General features: G+C 48.7%; 2 protein-coding genes across 2 annotated transcripts in view; both read left to right on the forward strand.

The window, feature by feature from the left end:
* Nucleotides 1-23,794, forward strand: part of ILF2 (interleukin enhancer binding factor 2) — a 181,362-nt gene that overhangs the window by 38,353 nt on the left and 119,215 nt on the right. The gene's annotated exons all lie outside the window — the stretch shown is intronic.
* Nucleotides 12,550-23,794, forward strand: part of NPR1 (natriuretic peptide receptor 1) — a 101,050-nt gene continuing 89,805 nt past the window's right edge. Inside the window, exon 1 of the mRNA XM_082275146.1 lies at nucleotides 12,550-13,794. Coding sequence (XP_082131272.1) covers nucleotides 13,104-13,794 — 691 coding nt within the window. The 5' untranslated portion in view covers nucleotides 12,550-13,103. The remainder of the gene's footprint in view (nucleotides 13,795-23,794) is intronic.

Genomic DNA, 23,794 nt, shown 5'->3' on the forward strand with positions numbered 1-23,794 from the left:
ATACAATAAGACACGTGGCCACTCACTAAAACTAGAGGAAAGGTGATTTAACCTTAAAGTGCGTAAGGGGTTCTTCACTGTAAGAGCGGTAAGGATGTGGAATTCTCTTCCACAAGCAGTTGTATCAGCAGGGAGCATCGATAGTTTCAAAAAACTATTAGATGGACACCTTAAAGACCACAACATACAGGGGTATACAATGTACAACATACAGGGGTATACAATGTACAACATACAGGGGTATACAATGTACAACATACAGGGGGTATACAATGTACAACATACAGGGGTATACAATGTACAACATACAGGGGTATACAATGTACAACATACAGGGGTATACAATGTACAACATACAGGGGTATACAATGTACAACATACAGGGGTATACAATGTACAACATACAGGGGGTATACAATGTACAACATACAGGGGGTATACAATGTACAACATACAGGGGGTATACAATGTACAACATACAGGGGTATACAATGTACAACATACAGGGGTATACAATGTACAACATACAGGGGGTATACAATGTACAACATACAGGGGGTATACAATGTACAACATACAGGGGGTATACAATGTACAACATACAGGGGGTATACAATGTACAACATACAGGGGTATACAATGTACAACATACAGGGGGTATACAATGTACAACATACAGGGGGTATACAATGTACAACATACAGGGGGTATACAATGTACAACATACAGGGGTATACAATGTACAACATACAGGGGTATACAATGTACAACATACAGGGGGTATACAATGTACAACATACAGGGGGTATACAATGTACAACATACAGGGGGTATACAATGTACAACATACAGGGGTATACAATGTACGGTTAAAAGCAAACACACACACGCATCATAGGTTGAACTGGATGGACTGATGTCTTTTTTCAACCTTACTAACTATGTAACTATGTAACATGCATACATGGTCTAATATACTGCTAATTCCCTTCCATTCCTGCAGTACATTTTCTACTTCCAATCTGACAGCAGTGACCTCGTTCAGGCTGTTATTCTTGGGACTTGACTCGGTTACCTATGTTAGCTCTTAACCGCTTGCCGACCGCCGCAAGTACATATACTGCGGCGGTCAGCCCCTTACAGGCAGAGTGACGTATCGGTACGTCACTAGCCTGTGAGGCTCTGGGGAGCGAGCGTGCGCCGCCGCGCTCCCGCGTGGTCACAGACCCCCCCCCCCGCGCGTGTGACCGGCGGACACGATGTCAGCCGGTCACTCCGCGATCGTCGGGGGAGAGGGAGAAAGGCAGGCGGGCTGTGTAAACAAGCCGCCTGTCATTCTCCCCTGTGTAGGAACACTGATCACACGGTTCTACTATGTAGGACCGTTGATCATTGTTCCTACAGCTCAAGCCACAGCCAATCACAGTTAGAATCACGCCCCTAGGGACACACACAGCCCCTCCCTCTCAAATAAAGTTAACCCCTTCACTGCCAGTGTAATTTTACAGTAACAGTGCATATGTATAGCACTGATTACTGTAGTAAGGTCACTGGTAACCCAAAAAGTGTCAAAAATGTCAGTCAAGGGTCCGATCTGTCCGCCGCAGTCCCGCAAAAAAAATCGAAGATCGCCGTCATTACGCGTTAAAAAAAAAACCAACAAAAATCTTTCCCTTTGTTAGTAAACGCGATAACTTTTGCGCAAACCAATCAAAATACGCTTTTTGCGATTTTCTTTACCAAACATAGGTAGCATAAAACAAATTGGCCGAAAATTTTAAAAAAATTTGATTTTTACATTTTTTGGGGGGGGAATTTCATATAAAAAAATGTGAAAAATATTGCAATTTTTGCAAAATTGTCGCTCTTTTTTTGTTTATAGCGCATGATCAAAAAATCGCAGAGGTGATCAAATACCGCCAAAAGAAAGCTCTGTTTGTGGGAAAAAAAAGGACGTCAAATTTGTTTAGGTACAGCGTCGTAGGACCGCGCAATTGTCCGTTAAAGTCACGCAGTGCCGAATCGCAAAATAGGCCCTGGTCTTTCAGCAGCCAAATCCTCCGGGGCTTAAGTGGTTAATACCAGCTTAGCTACCTGGCTGAAGGCAGTGGTTCAGGTGTGTAAGCGGCCTCTCCCTGTATGGAATGAATATGTGTATATATCACTTCCTGAGAGAACGTTCTCTATTAATTATACATATACCTTTTTTTTCACAGCTCGGTAATTCATTAATTGCCAGGGCTAACAATCATTGACGTGTTCCTGCTCATCTCCTCATGATTTCCAACTAGCAGTTCTCTAATGCCCCGTACACACGTACCGATTGTCGGCCGTAAATATTCGGCCGACGACCGATCGGCTGATTGTTGGCTTGTTAGTATGATGCTTCCGACAGCCGACAACGCATTTTCGGCCGAACAGAATCTGTCGTGCAGGCATTAAAATTTTTGTTGGCCAACACCAGAACGGCCGATTGTTCGCCAGTCAGTACAGAATTCGGCCGACAGACAGCAGATTTGCAAGACTGGGCATGCTCAGAAAAGGAAAAACACAGGGAAAGTTAACCATCACATGACATCACTTCTGCAGTCGGCTGTTGTTGGCCGACAAAATTCGTGTGCAGTCTTTAGCAGTTTTCAACCGACAGGACAGCCCGGGGACAAAAGACGGCCGATCGTTCAGCCGACGATCAGTACGTGTGTACGGGGCTTAACAGTAATGTGATATGTTCCACATGAATGAGATACTAAAACAGATGTCTTATTTAGGTACATCTTTGATTCACAGATATGCCAATGCATGCAGCTTGCACTCCAGCTGTTTTTCTTTTACTACTCAGCTACACCTTTTTATCATTTGAACTACTTAATATCGGCTCCCCCCCCCCCCCAGCTTCCTATTGGTCTCCCATAGCCCTTTGCATGTGTGTCACCCTTTGGGTATGTTTGTTTGGGCTTTTGGGTATTTTCTCCAACTGGTGTGGATTTCCTCTTGTGGATCTGCATGGCACAATGCCCACACAAGTATATAGTTGCCTGTACTAATTTGTCTTCCTATTTTTTTCCCCTTTTATTGTTTTTTGATATATCAGCATGACCATATTTTCAACAGCCTAAACGCCCCTGAAGAAGCCTCGGACGAAACATGTTGGGCGCCTGTTTGGTGGACTAGAACCGGATTATCGAGCGGATTAGCCACTTCTATTCTATACAGTATGGTCTTGATAACACTGTTGCAAGCATTCATGTGACATATTCAATAACTGTTTGTGTTGTTTTATGTAGTTCTTAGTTGTTTCATTCTGCCTATTGCACAGCAGATAATATTTTATTATGTGTAATTAAATAAAGCTTTAATATTTTTTTATATACTTCCTGATGTATGTTTAATGCCTACTCGGTACCTGTAAAGTCCCTCCTCTCGGTTCTCAGCCCTCCTGTTCTTCTCGCCTAGGCGAGAGTCTTTGAAATTTCAAAGCAACATTCTCTGTAACATAATGATATGGGGACGTCGGTACCATTTTGTTGATTTTACGTTATTCACTACTACTCACTAAACTCATTTCTATGTTTCCTCATTACATATGGAGAATGACTTCCTGCCAGCAGAGGGTGGGGAATCTCTCTGACTGATCTTATCTCAGCAGTCATTGGTTGATATACATCCAGCCATGGAAATATGGAACAGCAAAAGTGTGAAAAGACATAACTGCTGACTTTCAGATAAAGTAACGAAGTGTGACTTTCAGCGACGGCTCTGCGGCTTTTCTTTCATCCTCTTCAATGGGTGCCGGAGCCCTGAGTCAGCGCAGTGCAGCCGGAGGCCCCCTGCAGACCCCTCCACCACCACCACAGCTTTATCAATTCTCCACACATTCTGCACAATTTAATTAGCGGAGAGAGATGGGGGGGTGGAGAGACATTATCCAGCCACAGAGCGCTGGGTGACACCGCGGGGGTGTCTGTGTGGGCAGGGGTCACCGACTCCGCGTCTGCCTCTTTCCTGGGAATGGGGTGAGGCCAGTGGGGACCTCTGGTGGAAGGGGAGAGAGACGCAGAGGAGGAAGGATTGGTGATGTCATCACTCCACACACAAGTGATAGAGGTGGAGACTACGACTGCCAGCTCCTCCTATATTTGTAAAGTGGACCGGTCATCAGCTCCGGGAGCACTGCACTCCCCCTGACTGCCTGATCTCCTCTCCAAAAGGACAGCACCATCGTGGTTCAGGTTTCATCCAAGGGTCACCATCTACTTCCTGGACTGAGATGATGGCTCAGAGATGACACAATCGTATAAATCCTGGTGCCTGTGTAGATAAATGTCTGACACAGATCAGCCCCTGCTGCAACGTTACAAAGTACAGTCTGATCACTGGGGGAGGGGAGACTGAGGACATGCTTCCTCCTGCCTGCAGCAGACTGATAACATCATCACCGCCGAGGCAAGGTCAATGACTGACTATCAGGGACAGCTCTTTAGTGATAAAAGGTTAGCACAGGGATGGTGAGAACCCCTCATAATGGGCACAGCGGGGGTACAGACCTGGGAACTCAGCACAGGGGTGGTGGGAACCCCTCATAATGGGCACAGCAGGTGTACAGACCCAGGAACTCAGCACAGGGATGGTGGGAACCCCTCATAATGGACACAGCGGGTGTACAGACCCGGGAACTCAGCACAGGGATGGTGGAACCCCTCATAATGGGAGCAGCGGCTGTACAGACCCGGGAACTCAGCACAGGGATGGTGGGAACCCCTCATAATGGACACAGCGGGGGTACAGACCCGGGAACTCAGCACAGGGATGGTGGGAACCCCTCATAATGGGCACAGCGGGTGTACAGACCCGGGAACTCAGCACAGGGATGGTGGGAACCCCTCATAAAGGGCACAGCGGGTGTAAAGACCTGGAAACTCAGCACAGGGATGGTGGGAACCCCTCATAATGGGCACAGGGATGGAGGGAACCCCTCATAATGGGCACAGCGGGGGTACAGACCCGGGAACTCAGCACAGGGATGATGGGAACCCCTCATAATGGGCACAGCAGGTGTACAGACCCAGGAACTCAGCACAGGGATGGTGGGAACCCCTCATAATGGGCACAGCAGGTGTACAGACCCGGGCACTCAGCACAGGGATGGTGGGAACCCCTCATAATGGGCACAGCGGGTGTACAGACCTGGGAACTCAGCACAGGGATGGTGGGAACCCCTCATAATGGGCACAGCGGGTGTACAGACCCGGGAACTCAGCACAGGGATGGTGGGAACCCCTCATAATGGGCACAGCGGGTGTACAGACCCGGGAACTCAGCACAGGGATGGTGGGAACCCCTCATAATGGGCACAGCGGGTGTACAGACCCGGGAACTCAGCACAGGGATGGTGGGAACCCCTCATAATGGGTACAGCGGGTGTACAGACCCAGGAACTCAGCACAGGGATGGTGGGAACCCCTCATAATGGGCACAGCAGGTGTACAGACCCGGGAACTCAGCACAGGGATGGTGGGAACCCCTCATAATGGGTACAGCGGGTGTACAGACCCAGGAACTCAGCACAGGGATGGTGGGAACCCCTCATAATGGGCACAGCGGGTGTAAAGACCTGGAAACTCAGCACAGGGATCTCACCATTAGAGTCCCCATATAGGTGGAAGAGTTGGTGGAGGTAGGGAAAGAGGAAGACGATATTGCTGTGTATATCACACTGACACATTTATAACGTCAGTAAATTGCTGTCATTGCATGGTGTGTGTGGGAAGGTCAGACCAAACATGGAAGGGGATTTATCAGCTGTCCTTAAAGTACCCGGCATGTTCTGAGCTTGGCTTCTCTTCAGTTACAGTGGAACTATAAATCCCAGCGTGTCTGCCAGTTCTAATTCTTGCGTCCTGCTGCTCACACACGTTACAATCTGCCATCCAAATTTCTGAGCGGATTAAGTTGGAAAATTTCTTGGGTCCTCTGGGAACGTAGACGGCAGTCATGCTCTTGGGTGCATTGACGTCAGCGTTATTGACCTGAATGTCTCTGCTTTGGGTCTTTCTGGGCCTCCCTCTCTCCCTTTCATTGCCTGTTGGGTTGGCGTTGGTGGACTTCGGTCAGCAGTGGTTCATCGGGTCGAGGAATGGCGCTAAGCTACTTGATCGGGCGGACTTTGGCAGTTTCTTCTCTGATGATGAGATACTCTGTGCTATTCATGATGTTGGTGGTGAGCTATCAGTGGAATATCATTCACTGGTAATGAGAGGTTCCTTATCTGTTCCGTTAACACCATTGGTGGTGGTGGTGGTGGTGGTCAGCTCCATTTCTGTGCCATTGGTGGTGGTCAGGAATTTTCTTCACTGATAATGAGATGTTCCATTTTTTGTGCCGTTCACACCATTGGCAGTGGTGGTCAATTCCAATTTTGTGACATTGGTGGTGGTCAGTATAATTTTTGTGCTGTTCGCACTTATGGTGGTCAGTAGACTATTCTGCACTGGTAACCAGAAGTTCCATTGCTGTGTCATTCACACCAATGCCAGTGGTGGTCAGTTCTGTTTCTGTGCCAGTCACACCTTTGTTGGTGGTGGCACTCAGTAGAGTATTCTTCGCTGGTTATTAGATTTTCCGTTTCTGTGTTAGTCATGCTTGTGGTGGTGGCGGTCAGTGGAGTATTCTTCGCTGGTAACGAGAAGGTCCATTTCTGTGCCGTTCACGCCTTTGGTGGTGGCAATTAGTAGAGTATTCTTCGTTGGTAATGGTATGTTTCCGTTTCTGTGCCATTCACGCCCTTGGTGGTGGTGGTCAGTAGAGTATTCTTCACTGGTAATGAGATGTTCAGTTTTTGTGCCGTTCATGCCTCTGGCGGTGGTGGTCAGTGGAGCATTCTCGGCTGGTAATGAGATGTTCAATTTTCGTGTTGTTTATGCCTTTGGAAGTTGCGTTCAGTGGAGTATTGTTCACTGGTGACGAGATGTTCCGTTTCAGGGTCGGTCACGCCTTTGGTGGTGACAATCAATAAATTATCCGTTGGTAATGAGATGTTCCATTTCTGTTCTGTTCACACCTTTGGTGCTGGTGGTCAGTAGAGTATTCTTCACTGGTTTTGGGATGTTCCATTTTTGTGGTCAGTGGAGTATTCTTTGCTGGTAATGGGATGTTCCGTTTCGGGGTCGGTCACACCTTTTGTGGTGGTGGTCAGTAGAGGATTCTTCGCTGGTTTTGAGATCTTCCATTTCGGGGTTGGTCACGCCTTTGGCGGTGGTGGTCAGTGGAGTGTTTTTTTGTTGGTAATTAGATCTTCCATTTCAGGGTCGGTGACGCCTTTGGTGGTGGCAGTCAGTAGAGTATTCCTCGCTTGTAATGAGATCTTCCACTTTGGGTGTTGGTCACGCCTTTCGTGGTGGCAGTCAGTAGAGTATTCTTCACTGGTAATGAGATTTTCCATTTCAGGGTTGGACATGCCTTTGGTGGTGGCAGTCAGTAGAGTATTCTTTGCTGGTAATGAGATCTTCCATTTTGGGGTTGGTTATGCCTTTGGCAGTCACGGTCAGTGGAGTATTCCTCGTTGGTAGTAAGATCTTCCATTTTGGGGCTGATCATGCCTTTGATGTTGGTGGTCAGTAGAGTATTCTTTGTTGGTAATGAGATCTTCCATTTTGGGGCTGATCATGCCTTTGATGTTGGTGGTCAGTAGAGTATTCTTTGCTGGTAATGAGATCTTCCATTTTGGGGTCGGTCATGCCTTTGGCGGTCACGGTCAGTGGAGTATTCCTCGTTGGTAATAAGATCTTCCATTTTGGGGCTGATCATGCCTTTGAAGTTGGTGGTCAGTAGAGTATTCTTTGTTGGTAATGAGATCTTCCATTTCGGGGTTGGTCATACCTTTAGTGGTGGCGGTCAGTCGAGTATTCTTCATTGGTAATGAGATCTTCCATTTCAGGGTTGGTCACGCCTTTGGCGGTCACGATCAGTGGAGTATTCCTTGTTTTGTAATAAGATCTTCAGTTTTGGGGCTTATCACGCTTTTGATGGTGGCGGTCAGTAGAGTATTCTTTTTTGGTAATGAGATCTTCTATTTTGGGGTTGGTCACGCCTTTGATGGTGGAGGTCAGTAGCGTATTCTTTGTTGGTAATGAGATCTTCCATTTTGGGTGTTGGTCATGCCTTTGGGGGTCACGGTCAGCGGAGTATTCATCGTTGGTAATAAGATCTTCCATTTCGGGGTTGGTCCCGCCTTTGGTGGTGGCGGTCAGTGAAGTATTCTTCATTGTCATTTAGATGGTCAGCTTCTGTGCCATTCATGCTCCTGGTGGTTGCGGTCAGTGGAGGATTCATCGCAGGTAATGAGATGTTTTGTTTCTATGCTGTTCACCCCTTTGATGTTGGCGGTACAAGGAGTATTCTTCGCTAGTAATGAGAAGTTCCGTTTCTGTACCGTTCACGTTGTGCTCCTCTATGTTTTTCTGGCCTTTCCTGCATACTTATAGCATAAAAACCACCCAAGCTGAGAGTCGCATATACCAAAACACGGACGAAGCACCATCAGGAGGTATCGGGAGGGAACACGGCCCTGCGTCTGACCCGTCTGCTCTGCTTCTTTCCATTCTGAGATGGATATTGATTGTGCTGTGTTCTGCCAGTATGCTGAACTATCTACCTTTGTCTTATTAATACTCTTCTCTTCTCCTCTCATTAATACTTGTGTTCCCTTCTTATTAATACTCCTCTCTTCTCCTCCTACTCCTCTCATCAATACTTGTGTTCCCTTCTTATTAATACTCCCCACATCCTCCCTTCCCGCTGGCCTCCTATGGGGGTCATGTATGTGAGGGCAGCATGGGGTCAGGATGAAGGTTACCCAGATAAAAAGAGGAATAAAGTATTCAGTGTAACAGCCTTTCATTTGAACTCCCCCCCCCAACAATACTCCTCTAATTAATACCCTCAAAAACACTCCTCTCCTGAATACTCCTACCAGTACTCCCTCACACTAATCTATTCTACCTTCAGACTTTTCTCCTCTCATTAGTACTGCCTGCAGTGTTACTCCTGAATTTCTCCTGCATCACTCCTACGGCTGTCCCCTCTAATACTCCTCTCCATCATCCTGCCAGTACTATGCATACTCCTTACAGGGTTATCATTAATACTCCTAATAATAGATTCCTCCAATCCCGTCTGCTGAGAGTCTCCTCTCCGACTGTCTCTTATCAATACTCTGTGCTGGTGACTCCTCTTATTATTACACTCTGACTGTGTCCAGGATGGGGTGTCCCTTACATACTCCTCACTCCATACTCCTCTCCGTATTCCGTATCTGAGTATCTGTCTGTATCTTATTCCCCCATCGAGACTCTTCCATCTCCAGCTTCTCCATTCCCACCATTAACCTCGGTCTCCTTCCCTCTCCCATTGTTACTTCCCCTCTCATAATACTTCTCTTTCTGTTCCGTATACTCCTCTCCCTCCTCTTTCTATCCCTCCCTTCTTCTCCTACCCTCAGATTTCTCTTCCAGTCCCCCTCTGTCTCCTTATCACGTTCCTATCTCTCTGAGTACCTGCCATTCCTTTACCTTCACTATCAGTACTCCTCTCCGCCACCCTGTACTTCTCTCCTTGTCCTTTCTTCTCTCTTCTCATTAGTACTCATTCATTCCCTCCTCTCTCCCCCACTCTCTCTTTCCATCTCTCTCTGCTGCTCTCCTCTCTTTTCTTCCTATCCCCAAATTTCATTATTTCTCTCTTTTCATATATCTACCCTTTCATCAGAACCTTCCTATCCTTTCCTTTTCTCCCCTCTCCTCTCCTCTCTCTTTCCCTTCTCTCCTATCCCCTCTCTCTCTCTCTCTCTCTCTCTCTCTCTCTCTCTCTCAAATACATGCCTCTCCCCTAACCTTCTCTCTTTCCTTTCCCTTCCATCCACTCCTCTTTTTCTCTTTCCCTTCCCTCCTCTCCTCTCCTCTCTCTTTAACTTCCCTCCTCTCCTCTCCTCTCTCTTTAACTTCCCTCCTCTCCTCTCCTCTCCTCTCTCTTTAACTTCCCTTCTCTTCTCTCCTCTCCTCTCTCTTTAACCTCCATCCCCTCCCCTCCTCTCCTCTCCTCTCTCTTTAACTTCCCTCCTCTCCTCTCCTCTCTCTTTAACTTTCCTCCTCTCCTCTTCTCTCTCTTTAACTTCCCTTCTCTCCTCTCCTCTTATCTCCTCTCTCTTTCCCTTCTCTCCTATCCACTCCTCTTTCTTTCCCTTACCTTCTCTCCTCTCCTCTTTCTTTCCCTTACCTTCTCTCCTCTCCTCTTTCTTTCCCTTCCATCCTTTCCACTTCTCTCTCTTTGCCTTCTTTCCTCTCTTGTTCCCTTTCCTCCTCTCCTCATTATTTCCTTTCTCTCCCCCTCCTCTCCTCTCCCTCTCTCACATACATGCCTCTCCCCAAACTTCTCTTTTCTCTTTCCCTTCCTTGTTTCTCTTCTCTCTCTCTTCCCTCCTCTCCTTTCTCTTTCCTTTCCCTTCTCTCCTCCTCACTCCTGTCTCTTTTCCTTTCCTTCTCTCTTCTGCTCTCTTTCCCTTTTCTTTCCTTCTCTTCTCTTTTACATACCTGCCTCCACCCCACCCCCCCCCCCCACTCTTCTCTCCTCTCTCTTCTCTTCTCTCCTTTCTCTTCTCTTCTCTTCTCTTCTCTTCTCTTCTCTCCTCTCCTCTCCTCTCCTCTCCTCTCCTCTCCTCTCTCTTCTCTTCTCTTCTCTTCTCTTCTCTCCTTTCTCTTCTCTTCTCTTCTCTTCTCTCCTCTCTCTTCTCTTCTCTTCTCTTCTCTCCTTTCTCTTCTCTTCTCTCTCTTCTCTTCTCTCCTTTCTCTTCTCTTCTCTTCTCTTCTCTTCTCTTCTCTTCTCTTCTCTTCTCTTCTCTTCTCTTCTCTTCTCTTCTCTTCTCTTCTCTCCTCTCTCTTCTCTTCTCTCCTTTCTCTTCCCTTCTCTTCTCTTCCCCTCTCTCTTTCTTTACATCACCTCCGTCTCCCCACCTCCTCTCTACTCCCTCCATTCTCGGTGTACCTGTCTCTCTTCTCCATCCTTCTGTTCCTTCTTCTCTCCTTTTATCAGTATCTCTCACTTCTCTCCTCTCTTTTCCCCCAGTCTACTCTCTCATTCATATCCCCCCCACACCTTGTATTTACCCCCTCCATTCTCTGAGTACCAGTCTCCTCTCTCCTCTCTTCTACATATCTTCTGCCCCCCCCCCCCCACCTTGTATTTACCCCCTCCATTCTCTGAGTACCAGTCTCCTCTCTCCTACATATCTTCTGCCCCCCCCCCACCTTGTATTTACCCCCTCCATTCTCTGAGTACCAGTCTCCTCTCTCCTACATATCTTCTGCCCCCCCCCACCTTGTATTTACCCCCTCCATTCTCTGAGTACCAGTCTCCTCTCTCCTACATATCTTCTGCCCCCCCCCCCCCACCTTGTATTTACCCCCTCCATTCTCTGAGTACCAGTCTCCTCTCTCATACATATCCTCTGTCTTTGCCCCCCCCCCCACACCTTGTATTTACCCCCTCCATTCTCTGAGTACCAGTCTCCTCTCTCCTCTCTTCTACATATCTTCTGCCCCCCCCCCCCACCTTGTATTTACCCCCTCCATTCTCTGAGTACCAGTCTCCTCTCTCCTACATATCTTCTGCCCCCCCCCCCCCCACCTTGTATTTACCCCCTCCATTCTCTGAGTACCAGTCTCCTCTCTCCTACATATCTTCTGCCCCCCCCCCCACCTTGTATTTACCCCCTCCATTCTCTGAGTACCAGTCTCCTCTCTCCTACATATCTTCTGCCCCCCCCCCCCACACCTTGTATTTACCCCCTCCATTATCCGAGTACCAGTCTTCTCTCCTCTCATACATATCTTCTGTCTTTGCCCCCCCCCCCCCCCACACACACCTTGTATTTACCCCCTCCATTATCCGAGTACCAGTCTCCTCTCTCCTACATATCTTCTGCGCCCCCCCCCCCCCACACCTTGTATTTACCCCCTCCATTCTCTGAGTACCAGTCTCCTCTCTCCTACATATCTTCTGTCTTTGCCCCCCCCCCCCCCACACCTTGTATTTACCCCCTCCATTATCCGAGTACCAGTCTTCTCTCCTCTCATACATATCTTCTGTCTTTGCCCCCCCCCCCCACACCTTGTATTTACCCCCTCCATTCTCTGAGTACCAGTCTCTCCCCTCCTTTATCATACGTATCTTCTGCCCCCCCCCCCCCCCCCCTCCGATCTTCTCCCTCCATTCTCGGAGTACCTGCCTCTCCTTCCTCTTTTCTCCCTTCACTTCACTTGTCCGACTCACTTCAGTCTGAATCCCAGCCAGCGCTCACATCTTTCACCCCTCGGGGACACCCCTCTTATGCCCTGCCCCCCCCCCCATATCCCCCTGCCCACACCCTCCTCTGATTCCTCTATTACCTGGAATTGTCAGAACTTTTCCCTCTCCTCCCCTGAAAGTCCCCCCCCCATTCTCCAGAGGGTAATTAGACATTTATTCTATGCCCCCCCCCCCCCCACACACACACAGATACTCTCACCAGTCACCAGATAAATATTTGCAGCTCTGCGAAAGCCAAAATCTCCGGGTTCTGATCTCCAGTATTCTCTCCAAGTTTCAGGGTTGCGTCCAGCACCTCCTCTGCCTCCTCCTCCTTCTCCTTTTCTAAGTACCCCCTGTAGGTCTCTCCACGGCTGTCAGATCCACTTGGACCGCTGTCAGGGTTGGGGATAAGGTGGGTGACCCTTTTTTTTTTTTACCTTGGTGGCATCCAGCCAGGAAAGGGTTAAGCTGCAAAGCTTATGATAACAAGCCTTTTGTCACTGAGTCAGGGGAAGGAAAGAAGGAAGCCTGCCTCCGGATAATAGGAATTTCTGTGCCCCAGCCACTTCCAGCAGCTACGATCTCATGGATGGGAGTGAAGAGACTCGCGGATGGGAACCGGTTAACAACGCCTTCCATGTATCTCTGTAATCGCTCTCCTGCCAGCGATACTCCCCTCTGAGTCTTTGAAAGAGGGCGCAGAGTGGCTCAAGTCCCCCTTCTTCTTGGCTTCCGGTAAGAGTAGAGCCAGGACCCTCTAAAAAATGCCCGGGAGATGGGTTCTGGTGTTCCTGGCCAGTTGGGTGGTTTGCCACTGCACTCAAGAAGCCCAGAACCTCACCATTGCGGTGCTGCTGCCCAAAACCAACACCTCATACCCGTGGGCACTGCCCAGGGTCGGACCCGCCATCCAGATGGCCATCGACCGTGTCAACGCCGACCCCGGCCTCCTCCCGGACTTCCACCTCTGGGCGGTTTACGGCGACACTGAGGACAAGCACAAGAGGTGCTCTGAGTCGGCCGCCCCGGTGACCGCGGTGGACATGCAGTTCATCTACCACCCGTACGTCTTCCTGGGCCCAGCGTGCATTTATTCCACTGCTCCGGTGGTCCGCTTTACCGAGCACTGGAAGGTCCCCCTGATCACGGCCGGAGCTTCAGCAATTGGGTTCGGAGTCAAGAATGAGGAATATAAATATATCACCAGGACGGGAGTTGTCCACTCCAAGCTTGCCCACTTTTTGATGCACATCCACCAGCAGTACAACTGGAGCAGTCGTGCCATGCTTCTGTACAGCGACGACGAGGACGACCGTGCCTGCTACTTCACCATCGAGGGAGCCTTCGTAGAGCTGCCAAAGTTTAACAATATGACCATGGTGGATCTGAACATGAAAGAGGACGGAGTAATCAACCACACCTCCATCATCCAGTACATCAAGCAGAAAGGACGCAGTAAGTAACAACTTGCCATCTTTGATCGCCAACTTGAGAGGGTGGGGGGGGGGGGGGTGTATGATGCAAGACCAACAAGTTTCTATAACAACTACTTGTAGGCTTCTTGAAGACCTACAAGCCCATTCAGGGCTGTGGACCACAAGCATTTGTAGATTGTCAAGTCCCAGGCTAAAGAAAGACCAGTGCAGAACTATAACTCCCAACATGCAAATACCATCTTGTAGACCCACAAAGCCATTTAATGTTGAAGACCCACAAAGCTATTCAGGGTTGTAGACCACAAGCAGTCGTAGATACACAAGTCCCAGGCTAAACATAGACCTGTACAGAACCATAACTCCCAGCATGCAAAGAGCCATTTTGTAGACCCACAAGACCATTGAAGGTAGTAGATGTACAAGTCCCAGGTCAACATAAACCTGTACAGAACTATAACTCCCAGCATGCAAAGAGCCACAAGACCATTGAAGGTTGTAGATGTACAAGTCCCAGGTCAACATAAACCTGTTCAGAACCATAATTCCCAGCATGCAAATAGCCATCTTGTAGACCCACAAAACCATTGAGGGTTGTAGACCACAATCAGTTGTAGATGTACAAGTCCCAGGTAAGCATAGACCTGTTCAGAACCATAACTCCTGGCATGCAAATAACCTTCTTCTAGACCCCCATGACCATAGACAGTTGTAGACCACAAGTAGTTGTAGATGTAGAAGTCCCAGGATAAACACAGACCTGTGCAGAACTATAAATTCCAGCATGCAAATACCTATCTTATAGACCCACAAGACCATTGATGGTTGTAGACCACAAGCAGTTGATGGCATACAAATCCAAGGCTAAACATAGATCTGTGCAGAACCATAACTCCCAGCATGCAAATACTCATCTTGCAGACCCACAAGACCATTCAGGATTGTAGACCACAAGCAGTTATAGACATACAAGTCCCAGGTAAACATAGACCTGTGCAGAACCATAACTCTCAGCATGCAAATAGCCATCTTTTAGACCTACAAGACCATTTAGAGTTGTAGACCACAAGCAGTTATAGACGTACAAGTCTCAGGTCAACATAGACCTGGTCAGAACCATAACTCCCAGCATGCAAAGAGCCATTTTGTAGACCCACAATACCATTGAGTGTTGTAGATGTACAAGTCCCAGGTCAACATAGACCTGTTCAGAGCCATAACTCCCTCCCAGCATGCAAATAGCCATCTTGTTGACCCACAAGGCCATTTGTGGTTGGAGACCACATGTAGTTGTAGACATACAAGTCCCAGGTTAACATAGACCTGTTCAGAACCATAACTCCCAGCATGCAAATAACTATCTTGTAGACCCACAATACCATTGAGTGTTGTAGATGTACAAGTCCCAGGTCAACATAGACCTGTTCAGAGCCATAACTCCCTCCCAGCATGCAAATAGCCATCTTGTTGACCCACAAGACCATTCATGGTTGTAGACCACAAGCAGTTGTAGACATACAAGTCCCAGGTTAACATAGACCTGTTCAGAACCATAACTCCCAGCATGCAAATAACTATCTTGTAGACCCACAAGACCATTCATGGTTGTAGACCACAAGAAGTTGTAGACATACAAGTCCCAGGTCGACACAGACCTGTTCAGAACCATAACTCCCAGCATGCAAAAAGCCATCTTGTAGACCCACAAGACCATTGATTCTTGTAGACATACAAGTCCCAGGTCAACATAGACCTGTTCAGAACCATAACTCCCAGCATGCACACAGCCATCTTGTAGACCCACAAGACCATCCATGGTTGTAGACCACAAGCAGTCTTGCAGAGGACAGTCCTAGCCACTCATTACCTCAGAAACGCTGTAGCATGCTGGAAAATGTTTGAGGGATTTGTTACCTCCGATTAGCATTATTTAGATCGGCTTCTTTGACACGATTCTTTACATTTTCATAAATAGGTCACTATGGCATTTTGGGCGGTTGTAGATGATGAGTCGTTACAATGCGGGTCGGGGGCGGCGGGGACAAAGGTCGGTCACGGCGATTGAATTCAGGCGTTACATTATGTGCGGCCGCTTTGGCAGAAATACGCGCGGTTCCGCTTCCCTGCCTGTTAACTGAATTCATATTGATGGGGAGAGAAATTAACTTTTGGCAGTTAAGAAGACATTAATGTTTAATTCCGCGGAGCCTCCGCGGCATTTCTTCTTCGCCTGCTGGGGAAGGGCGCCCGAGGCTGGCGCTGCATGTCCATGTTGGCTGCGGGTTGTGAATTCTGCGCTGGGGGGGAGGGAGGCGAGGTTGGTGGTGACAACGGGGGAAAAAGGTGTGGCAGGGTAAGGATTGGACATTTAATGAGTCCGAATATCTGCTGGAGGAGTCGAGGATCAGCAAAATTCCTCAGGGTCAGGCGGCTGCTGCGTGAGGCCGTCTCTCAGTTTCCTGGTATCTGCAGGAGTGGAGAGGCAGACTAATAGAGGGGGGGGGGGCTGTATTTTGTAGAACTGCAAATCCCAGCATGTGCATTTCCTGGTAGCATCAGAATCCACAGCTGCTCCAGGACCACAACTGCCAGCATGCTCATTTTCTTGTGGCAGAACCACAAATCCCAGCACACCTGCAGACTTGTAACAGCAGCAGGACTACAAATCACAACACGCCCATATACCCGCTGTGGAACTAAGATTTCCAGCACACCTGTAGATCTATAAAAGCAGGACTACAAAACACAGCATGCCCATAGACCTGCTGGCAAACCATGCGTCTTATCAGACCTTTAAATGCAGCAGGACTACAAAACACAGCATGCCCATAGATCCAATGGAGAACCACAAATCCTAAAATCCCGGTCTACTCGGGGCTCCAGGGCTCTAGTTGTTGTGGAACTCCAAGTACCAAAATGCAGCATGCCCATAGATCCAATGCAGAACCACAAGTCCTAGCAGACCTTAAAATGCAGCAGGCCTACAAAACACAGCATGCCCATAGACCCAATGGAGAACCACAAGTCCTAGCAGACCATTAAACACAGCAGGACTACAAAACACAGCATGCCCATAAACCTGCTGGGAAACCATGCGTTTTATCAGATCTTTAAATGCAGCAGGACTAATAAACGCAGCATGCCCATAGATCCAATGCAGAACCACAAGTCCTAGCAGACCTTAAAATGCAGCAGGACTACAAAACACAGCATGCCCATAGACCCAATGGAGAACCACAAGTCCTAAAATCCCGGTCTACTCGGGGCTCTGGGGCTCTAGTTGTTGTGGAACGCCAAGTACCAAAATGCAGCATGCCCATAGATCCAATGGAGAACCATGCGTCTTATCAGACCTTTATATGCAGCAGGACTAATAAACACAGCATGCCCATAGATCCAATGGAGAACCACAAGTCCTAGCACACCATGAAACGCAGCAGGACTACAAAACACAGCATGCCCATAGATCCAATGGAGAACCACAAGTCCTAGCAGACCTATAAGAGCAGCAGGACTACAAAACACAGCATGCCCATAGATCCAGTGTAGAACCACCAGTCCTAAAAGCCCGGTCTACTCGGGGCTCTGGGGCTCTAGTTGTTGTGGAACTCTAAGTACCAAAATGCAGCATGCCCATAGATCCAATGGAGAACCATAAGTCCTAGCAGACCTTTTAAATCAGCAAGACTACAAAGCACAGCATGCCCATAGATCCAATGGAGAACTACAAGTCCTAGCAGACCTTTCAACACAGCAGGACTACAAAACGCAGCATGCCCATAGATCCCATGGAGAACCACAAGTGCTAGCAGACCTTTAAACGCAGCAGGACTACAAAATACAGCATGCCCATAGATCCAATTGAGAACCATACGTCCTAGCAGACCTTTAAATGCAGCAGTACTACAAAACACAGCATGCCCATAGACCCAATGCAGAACCACAAGTCCTAAAATCCCGGTCTACTCGGGCTCCAGGACTCTGCTTGTTGTGGAACTCCAAGTACCAAAATGCAGCATGCCCATAGATCCAATGGAGAACCACAAGTCCTAACAGACCTTAAAACGCAGCAGGACTACAAAACGCAGCATGCCCATAGATCCAATGGAGAACCACAAGTCCTAGCAGACCATTAAACACAGCAGGACTACAATATGCAGCATGCCCATAGATCTGCTGTAGAACCATGCGTCTTATTAGACCTTTAAATGTAGCAGGACTACAAAATACAGCATGCCCATAGACCCAATGGAGAACCACAAGTCCTAACAGACCATTATAAACAGCAGGACTACAAAACGCAGCATGCCAATAGACCTGCTGTAGAACCATGCATTCTATCAGACCTTTAAATGCAGCAGGACTAATAAATACAGCATGCCCATAGATCCAATGAAGAACCACAAGTCTTATCAGACCTTTAAATGCAGCAGGACTACAAAACACACCATGCCCATAGACCCAATGGAGAACCAGAAGTCCTACTACAAGTCCTAAAAGCCCGGTCCACTCGGGGCTCCGGGGCTCTAGTTGTTGGGGAACTCCAAGTACCAAAATGCAAACGATTGATGAATTTCCTGCTGGTTTTTGTGGGACTACAAGTGTCAGCATCCTGTGTCGTGTTTTGAAAAGCAGAGAACGCTGGAACCTGTAGTTCCATGGCTGCTAGCAGGCCTTAAATCAGGCAGGCCCTAGCGGTGCATAGTTGATGGTAGATCTAAGGAAGATTGTACAATCAGATTGTACAGTGTATGGTCCGCTCAAAGGCATTACCAATTTTTATAAAAATTCAGGTCACACAATAGAGCTTTTGCGCAATTTCACAATCCCGGGGCAGCCAATCTTAAACCGGTTGTTAACTGATTTTATTACTGCAGCCGGAAATCTGAGGTTGCAGTGGGTGACAGCTGAATAAGCGCAATAACATAGAACTTGGCACGGTCTCCGTTTTTGTGACGATTCCTGCATTGAGGGGTGTGGATGGCGCGTTCACCGACGCCCCCGATCGCTGCCCTGCCCACCGCGTTCAGGTCATGAAGGAGTTAAATGGAAGTTTGGGGGAGTCAGCCGCTTGCAGATCCAGTGAATGAATAACCAACAGACATTTCCAGGAGCCATTTTCTAACATACGCTGGGAAGGTGGAAGAGAGGAGGAGGGGGGGAGGGGGGGCTGGCAGAGAAGCTTCCTCTGCCAGCAGGCAAAGCGCCAGATGTAGACTTATAGACTTATTGTTACCAAACAAGCACAGCCCCAGGCCAATCTCCCCCACCCCAATCCGGGGTAGAAAGTCAGCAGATTTATAAAACCCTAAACTGGCATCCCAGGTCTCCTCTTCATCTGTGTCCGGAGAACGGGAAAGGACCTTCACCTGTGTCCGGAGAACGGGACCGGACCTTCACCTGTGTCCGGAGAACGGGAAAGGACCTTCACCTGTGTCCGGAGAACGGGAAAGGACCTTCACCTGTGTCCGGAGAACGGGACCGGGCCTTCACCTGTGTCCGGAGAACGGGAGAGGACCTTCACTTGTGTCCGGAGAACGGGACCGGACCTCAACCTGTGTCCGGAGAACGGGAGAGGACCTCCACCTGTGTCCGGAGAACGGGACCGGACCGTCACCTGTGTCCGGAGAACGGGACCAGACCTTCACCTGTGTCCGGAGAATGGGAGAGGACCTCCACCTGTGTCCGGAGAACGGGAGAGGACCTCCACCTGTGTCCGGAGAACGGGACCAGACCTTCACCTGTGTCCGGAGCTCTATATAAGAACCTCACAGGTCTCTTCACCTGTGTCCGGAGAACGGGGAAGGACCTTCACCTGTGTCAGGAGCTCTATATAAGAACCGCACAGGTCTCCTTTTCACCTATGTCCAGAGAACAAGACTGGACCTTCACCTGTGTCAGGAGAACGGGAGAGGACCTTCACCTGTGTCTGGAGCTCTATATAAAAACCTCACAGGTCTCTTCACCTGTGTCCGAAGAACGGGAGAGGACCTTCACCTGTGTCCGAAGAACGGGAGAGGACCTTCACCTGTGTCTGGAGAAAGGGACCGGACCTTCACCTGTGTCAGGAGCTCTATATAAGAACCTCACAGGTCTCCTCTTCACCTGTGTCCGGAGAACGGGACCGGACCTTCAACTGTGTCAGGAAAACGGGAGAGGACCTTCACCTGTGTCCGGAGCTCTATATAAGAACCTCACAGGTCTCTTCACCTGTGTCTGGAGAACGGGACCGGACCTTCACCTGTGTCCGGAGAACGGGACCGGACCTTCACCTGTGTCAGGAGCTCTATATAAGAACCTCACAGGTCTCTTCACCTGTGTCTGGAGAACGGGACCGGACCTTCACCTGTGTCCGGAGAACGGGACCGGACCTTCACCTGTGTCAGGAGCTCTATATAAGAACCTCACAGGTCTCCTCTTCACCTGTGTCCGGAGAACGGGACCAGACCTTCACCTGTGTCAGGAGCTCTATATAAGAACCTCACAGGTCTCTTCACCTGTGTCCGGAGAACGGGACTGGACCTTCACCTGTGTCCGGAGCTCTATATAAGAGCTTCACAGGTCTCTTCACCTGTGTCCGGAGAACGGGACCAGACCTTCACCTGTGTCAGGAGCTCTATATTAGAACCTCACAGGTCTCTTCACATGTGTCTGGAGAACGGGACCGGACCTTCACCTGTGTCAGGAGCTCTATATAAGAACCTCACAGGTCTCTTCACCTGTGTCCGGAGAACGGGAGAGGACCTTCACCTGTGTCAGGAGCTCTATATAAGAACCTCACAGGTCTCTTCACCTGTGTCCGGAGAACGGGACCGGACCTTCACCTGTTTCAGGAGCTTTATATAAGAACCTCACAGGTCTCTTCACCTGTGTCCGGAGAACGGGACCGGACCTTTACCTGTGTCAGGAGCTCTATATAAGAACCTCACGGGTCTCCTTTTTACCTACTGTATGTCCAAAGAACGGGACTGGACCTTCACCTGTGTCCGGAGAACGGGACCGGACCTTTACCTGTGTCAGGAGAATGGGACCGGACCTTCACCTGTGTCAGGAGCTCTATATAAGAACCTCACAGGTCTCATCACCTGTGTCCGGAGAACGGGACCGGACCTTCACCTGTGTCAGGAGAATGGGACCGGACCTTCACCTGTGTCAGGAGCTCTATAAAAGAACCTCACAGGTCTCTTCACCTGTGTCCGGAGAACGGGACCGGACCTTTACCTGTGTCAGGAGAATGGGAGCGGACCTTCACCTGTGTCAGGAGAATGGGACCGGACCTTCACCTGTGTCAGGAGCTCTATATAAGAACCCCACAGGTCTCTTCACCTGTGTCCGGAGAACGGGACCGGACCTTCACCTGTGTCCGGGGAACGGGACCGGACCTTCACCTGTGTCAGGAGCTCTATATAAGAACCTCACAGGTGTCTTCACCTGTGTCCGGAGCTCTATGTAAGAACCTCACAGGTCTCTTCACCTGTGTCCGGAGAACGGGACCGGACCTTCACCTGTGTCAGGAGCTCTATATAAGAACCTCACAGGTCTCTTCACCTGTGTCCGGAAAACGGGACCGGACCTTCACCTCTGTCAGGAGAATGGGACCGGACCTTCACCTGTGTCAGGAGCTCTATATAAGAACCTCACAGGTCTCTTCACCTGTGTCCGGAGAACGGGACCGGACCTTCACCTGTGTCAGGAGCTCTATATAAGAACCTCACAGGTCTCTTCACCTATATACAGAGAACGGGACTGGACCTTCACCTGTGTCAGGAGCTCTATATAAGAACCTCACAGGTCTCTTCACCTTTGTCCGGAGAACGGGACCGGACCTTTACCTGTGTCAGGAGCTCTATATAAGAACCTCACAGGTCTCCTTTTTATCTATGTCCAAAGAACGGGACTGGACCTTCACCTGTGTCCGGAGAATGGGACCGGACCTTCACCTGTGTCAGGAGCTCTATAAAAGAACCTCACAGGTCTCTTCACCTGTGTCCGGAGAACGGGACCGGACCTTCACCTGTGTCCGGAGAAGGGGATCGGACCTTTACCTGTGTCAGGAGCTCTATATAAGAACCTCACAGATCTCCTCTTCACCTGTGTCCAGAGAACAGGACCCGACCTTTGCCTTTATCTGGAGAACGGGACCGGGCCTTCACCCGTCAGTTTGACATCAATAGTATGTAAACTTCTGGAGGGGATGATAAGGGACTATATCGTAGAGTATGCTAAAGACAACAACATCATCAGTAGTAACCAACACGGGTTTACAAATGGGCGTTCTTGTCAAACCAATCTCTTAGCATTCTACGAGGAAGTGAGCTGTGAGCTAGATAGGGGCAGACCAGTGGATGTGGTGTACTTGGATTTCGCTAAGGCGTTTGATACAGTTTCCCACAAGCGCTTAATTTATAAAATAAGGTCTGCAGGTATCGACAGCAGGGTTTGCTCTTGGATACGGAACTGGCTAAAAGGCCGTGTCCAAAGGGTGGTAATAAACAGCGCATACTCAGACTGGGCTGAGGTAGTAAGCGGGGTGCCCCAGGGCTCAGTCCTGGGACCAACCTTGTTCAATTTATTCATAAACAGCATTGAGGACGGGATCAGTAGTTCGTTATCAATTTTTGCAGATGACACAAAATTGGCCAGGGCAATAACTGCACAGCATGAAGCAGATATCCTACAGAATGACCTGGACAAAATTACGGAGTGGGCAACGACCTGGCAAATGAGGTTTAATGTGGAGAAGTGTAAGGTTTTGCACTTGGGGACCAAAAACATAAAAACACAATACATGTTAGGAGGGGAACCCTTGGGGGACTCAAAAATGGAGAAAGATCTGGGAGTCTTGGTTGATGATAGATTAGGCAACAGCATGCAATGCCAAGCGGCAGCTTCCAAAGCCAACAGAATATTAGCATGCATAAAGAAAGGGATGTATTCCAGAGATAAGACTATAATCCTTCCACTTTATAAAACTCTGGTCCGACCGCATCTGGAGTATTCTGTCCAGTTCTGGTCGCCAGTCCTCAGGAGGGATGTGTTGGAGCTGGAGAGAGTCCAGAGAAGGGCAACTAAACTAATTAGGGGATTGGAGGACCTTACCTATGAAGAGCGGCTGCAATCGCTCGATTTATTTTCCCTGGAGAAGAGACGTCTGAGAGGGGACATGATAGCAATTTATAAATATCTTAATGGGGATCTCAGCTTAGAAAAAAAGCTGTTCATTCGAAGGAATTGCATGAGGACTCGAGGACATACAATGCGATTAGAGGAGAAGCGTTTTAACCTCAGGCAACGTGGGGGGTTCTTTACTGTTAGGGCTACAAGATTGTGGAATTGTCTACCACAAGAGGTGGTTTCTGCGGGTAGTATGGTGACTTTCAAAAGACTCTTAGACTTACATCTCAAGGATCAGGAGATAAAGGGCTATGTTAGATGATTACAGTCACACACACCTACACAGGTTGAACTGGATGGACTATTGTCTTTATTCAACCTCACCTACTATGTAACTATGTAACTATGTAATAACCTCACAGGTCTCTTCAACTGTGTCTGGAGCTCCATATAGAAACCTCACAGGTCTATTCACCTGTGTCTGGAGCTTTATAGAAGAACCTCACCGGTCTCCTCTTCACCTGTGTCTGGAGCTCCATATAGGAACCTCACCGGTCTCCTCCTCACCTGTGTCTGGAGCTCTTTATAATAACCTCACCGGTCTCCTCTTCAACTGTGTCTGGAGCTCCATATAGGAACCTCACAGGTCTCCTCCTCACCTGTGTCTGGAGCTCTATATAGGAACCTCACAGGTCTCCTCTTCACCTGTTTCTGCAGCTCTGTATAAGAACCTCACAGGTCTTCTCTTCACCTGTTTCTGGAGCTCTATATAAGAACCTCACAAGTCTTCTCTTCACCTGTGTCTGGAGCTCTATATAAGAACCTCACCGGTCTCCTCTTCACCTGTGTGTGGAGCTCTATATAAGAACCTCACAGGTCTCCTCCTCACCTGTGTCTGGAGCTCTATA

This window comes from Pelophylax lessonae, assembly GCF_965119305.1.
Source record: "Pelophylax lessonae genome assembly, chromosome: 13".
NCBI lineage: Eukaryota > Metazoa > Chordata > Amphibia > Anura > Ranidae > Pelophylax > Pelophylax lessonae.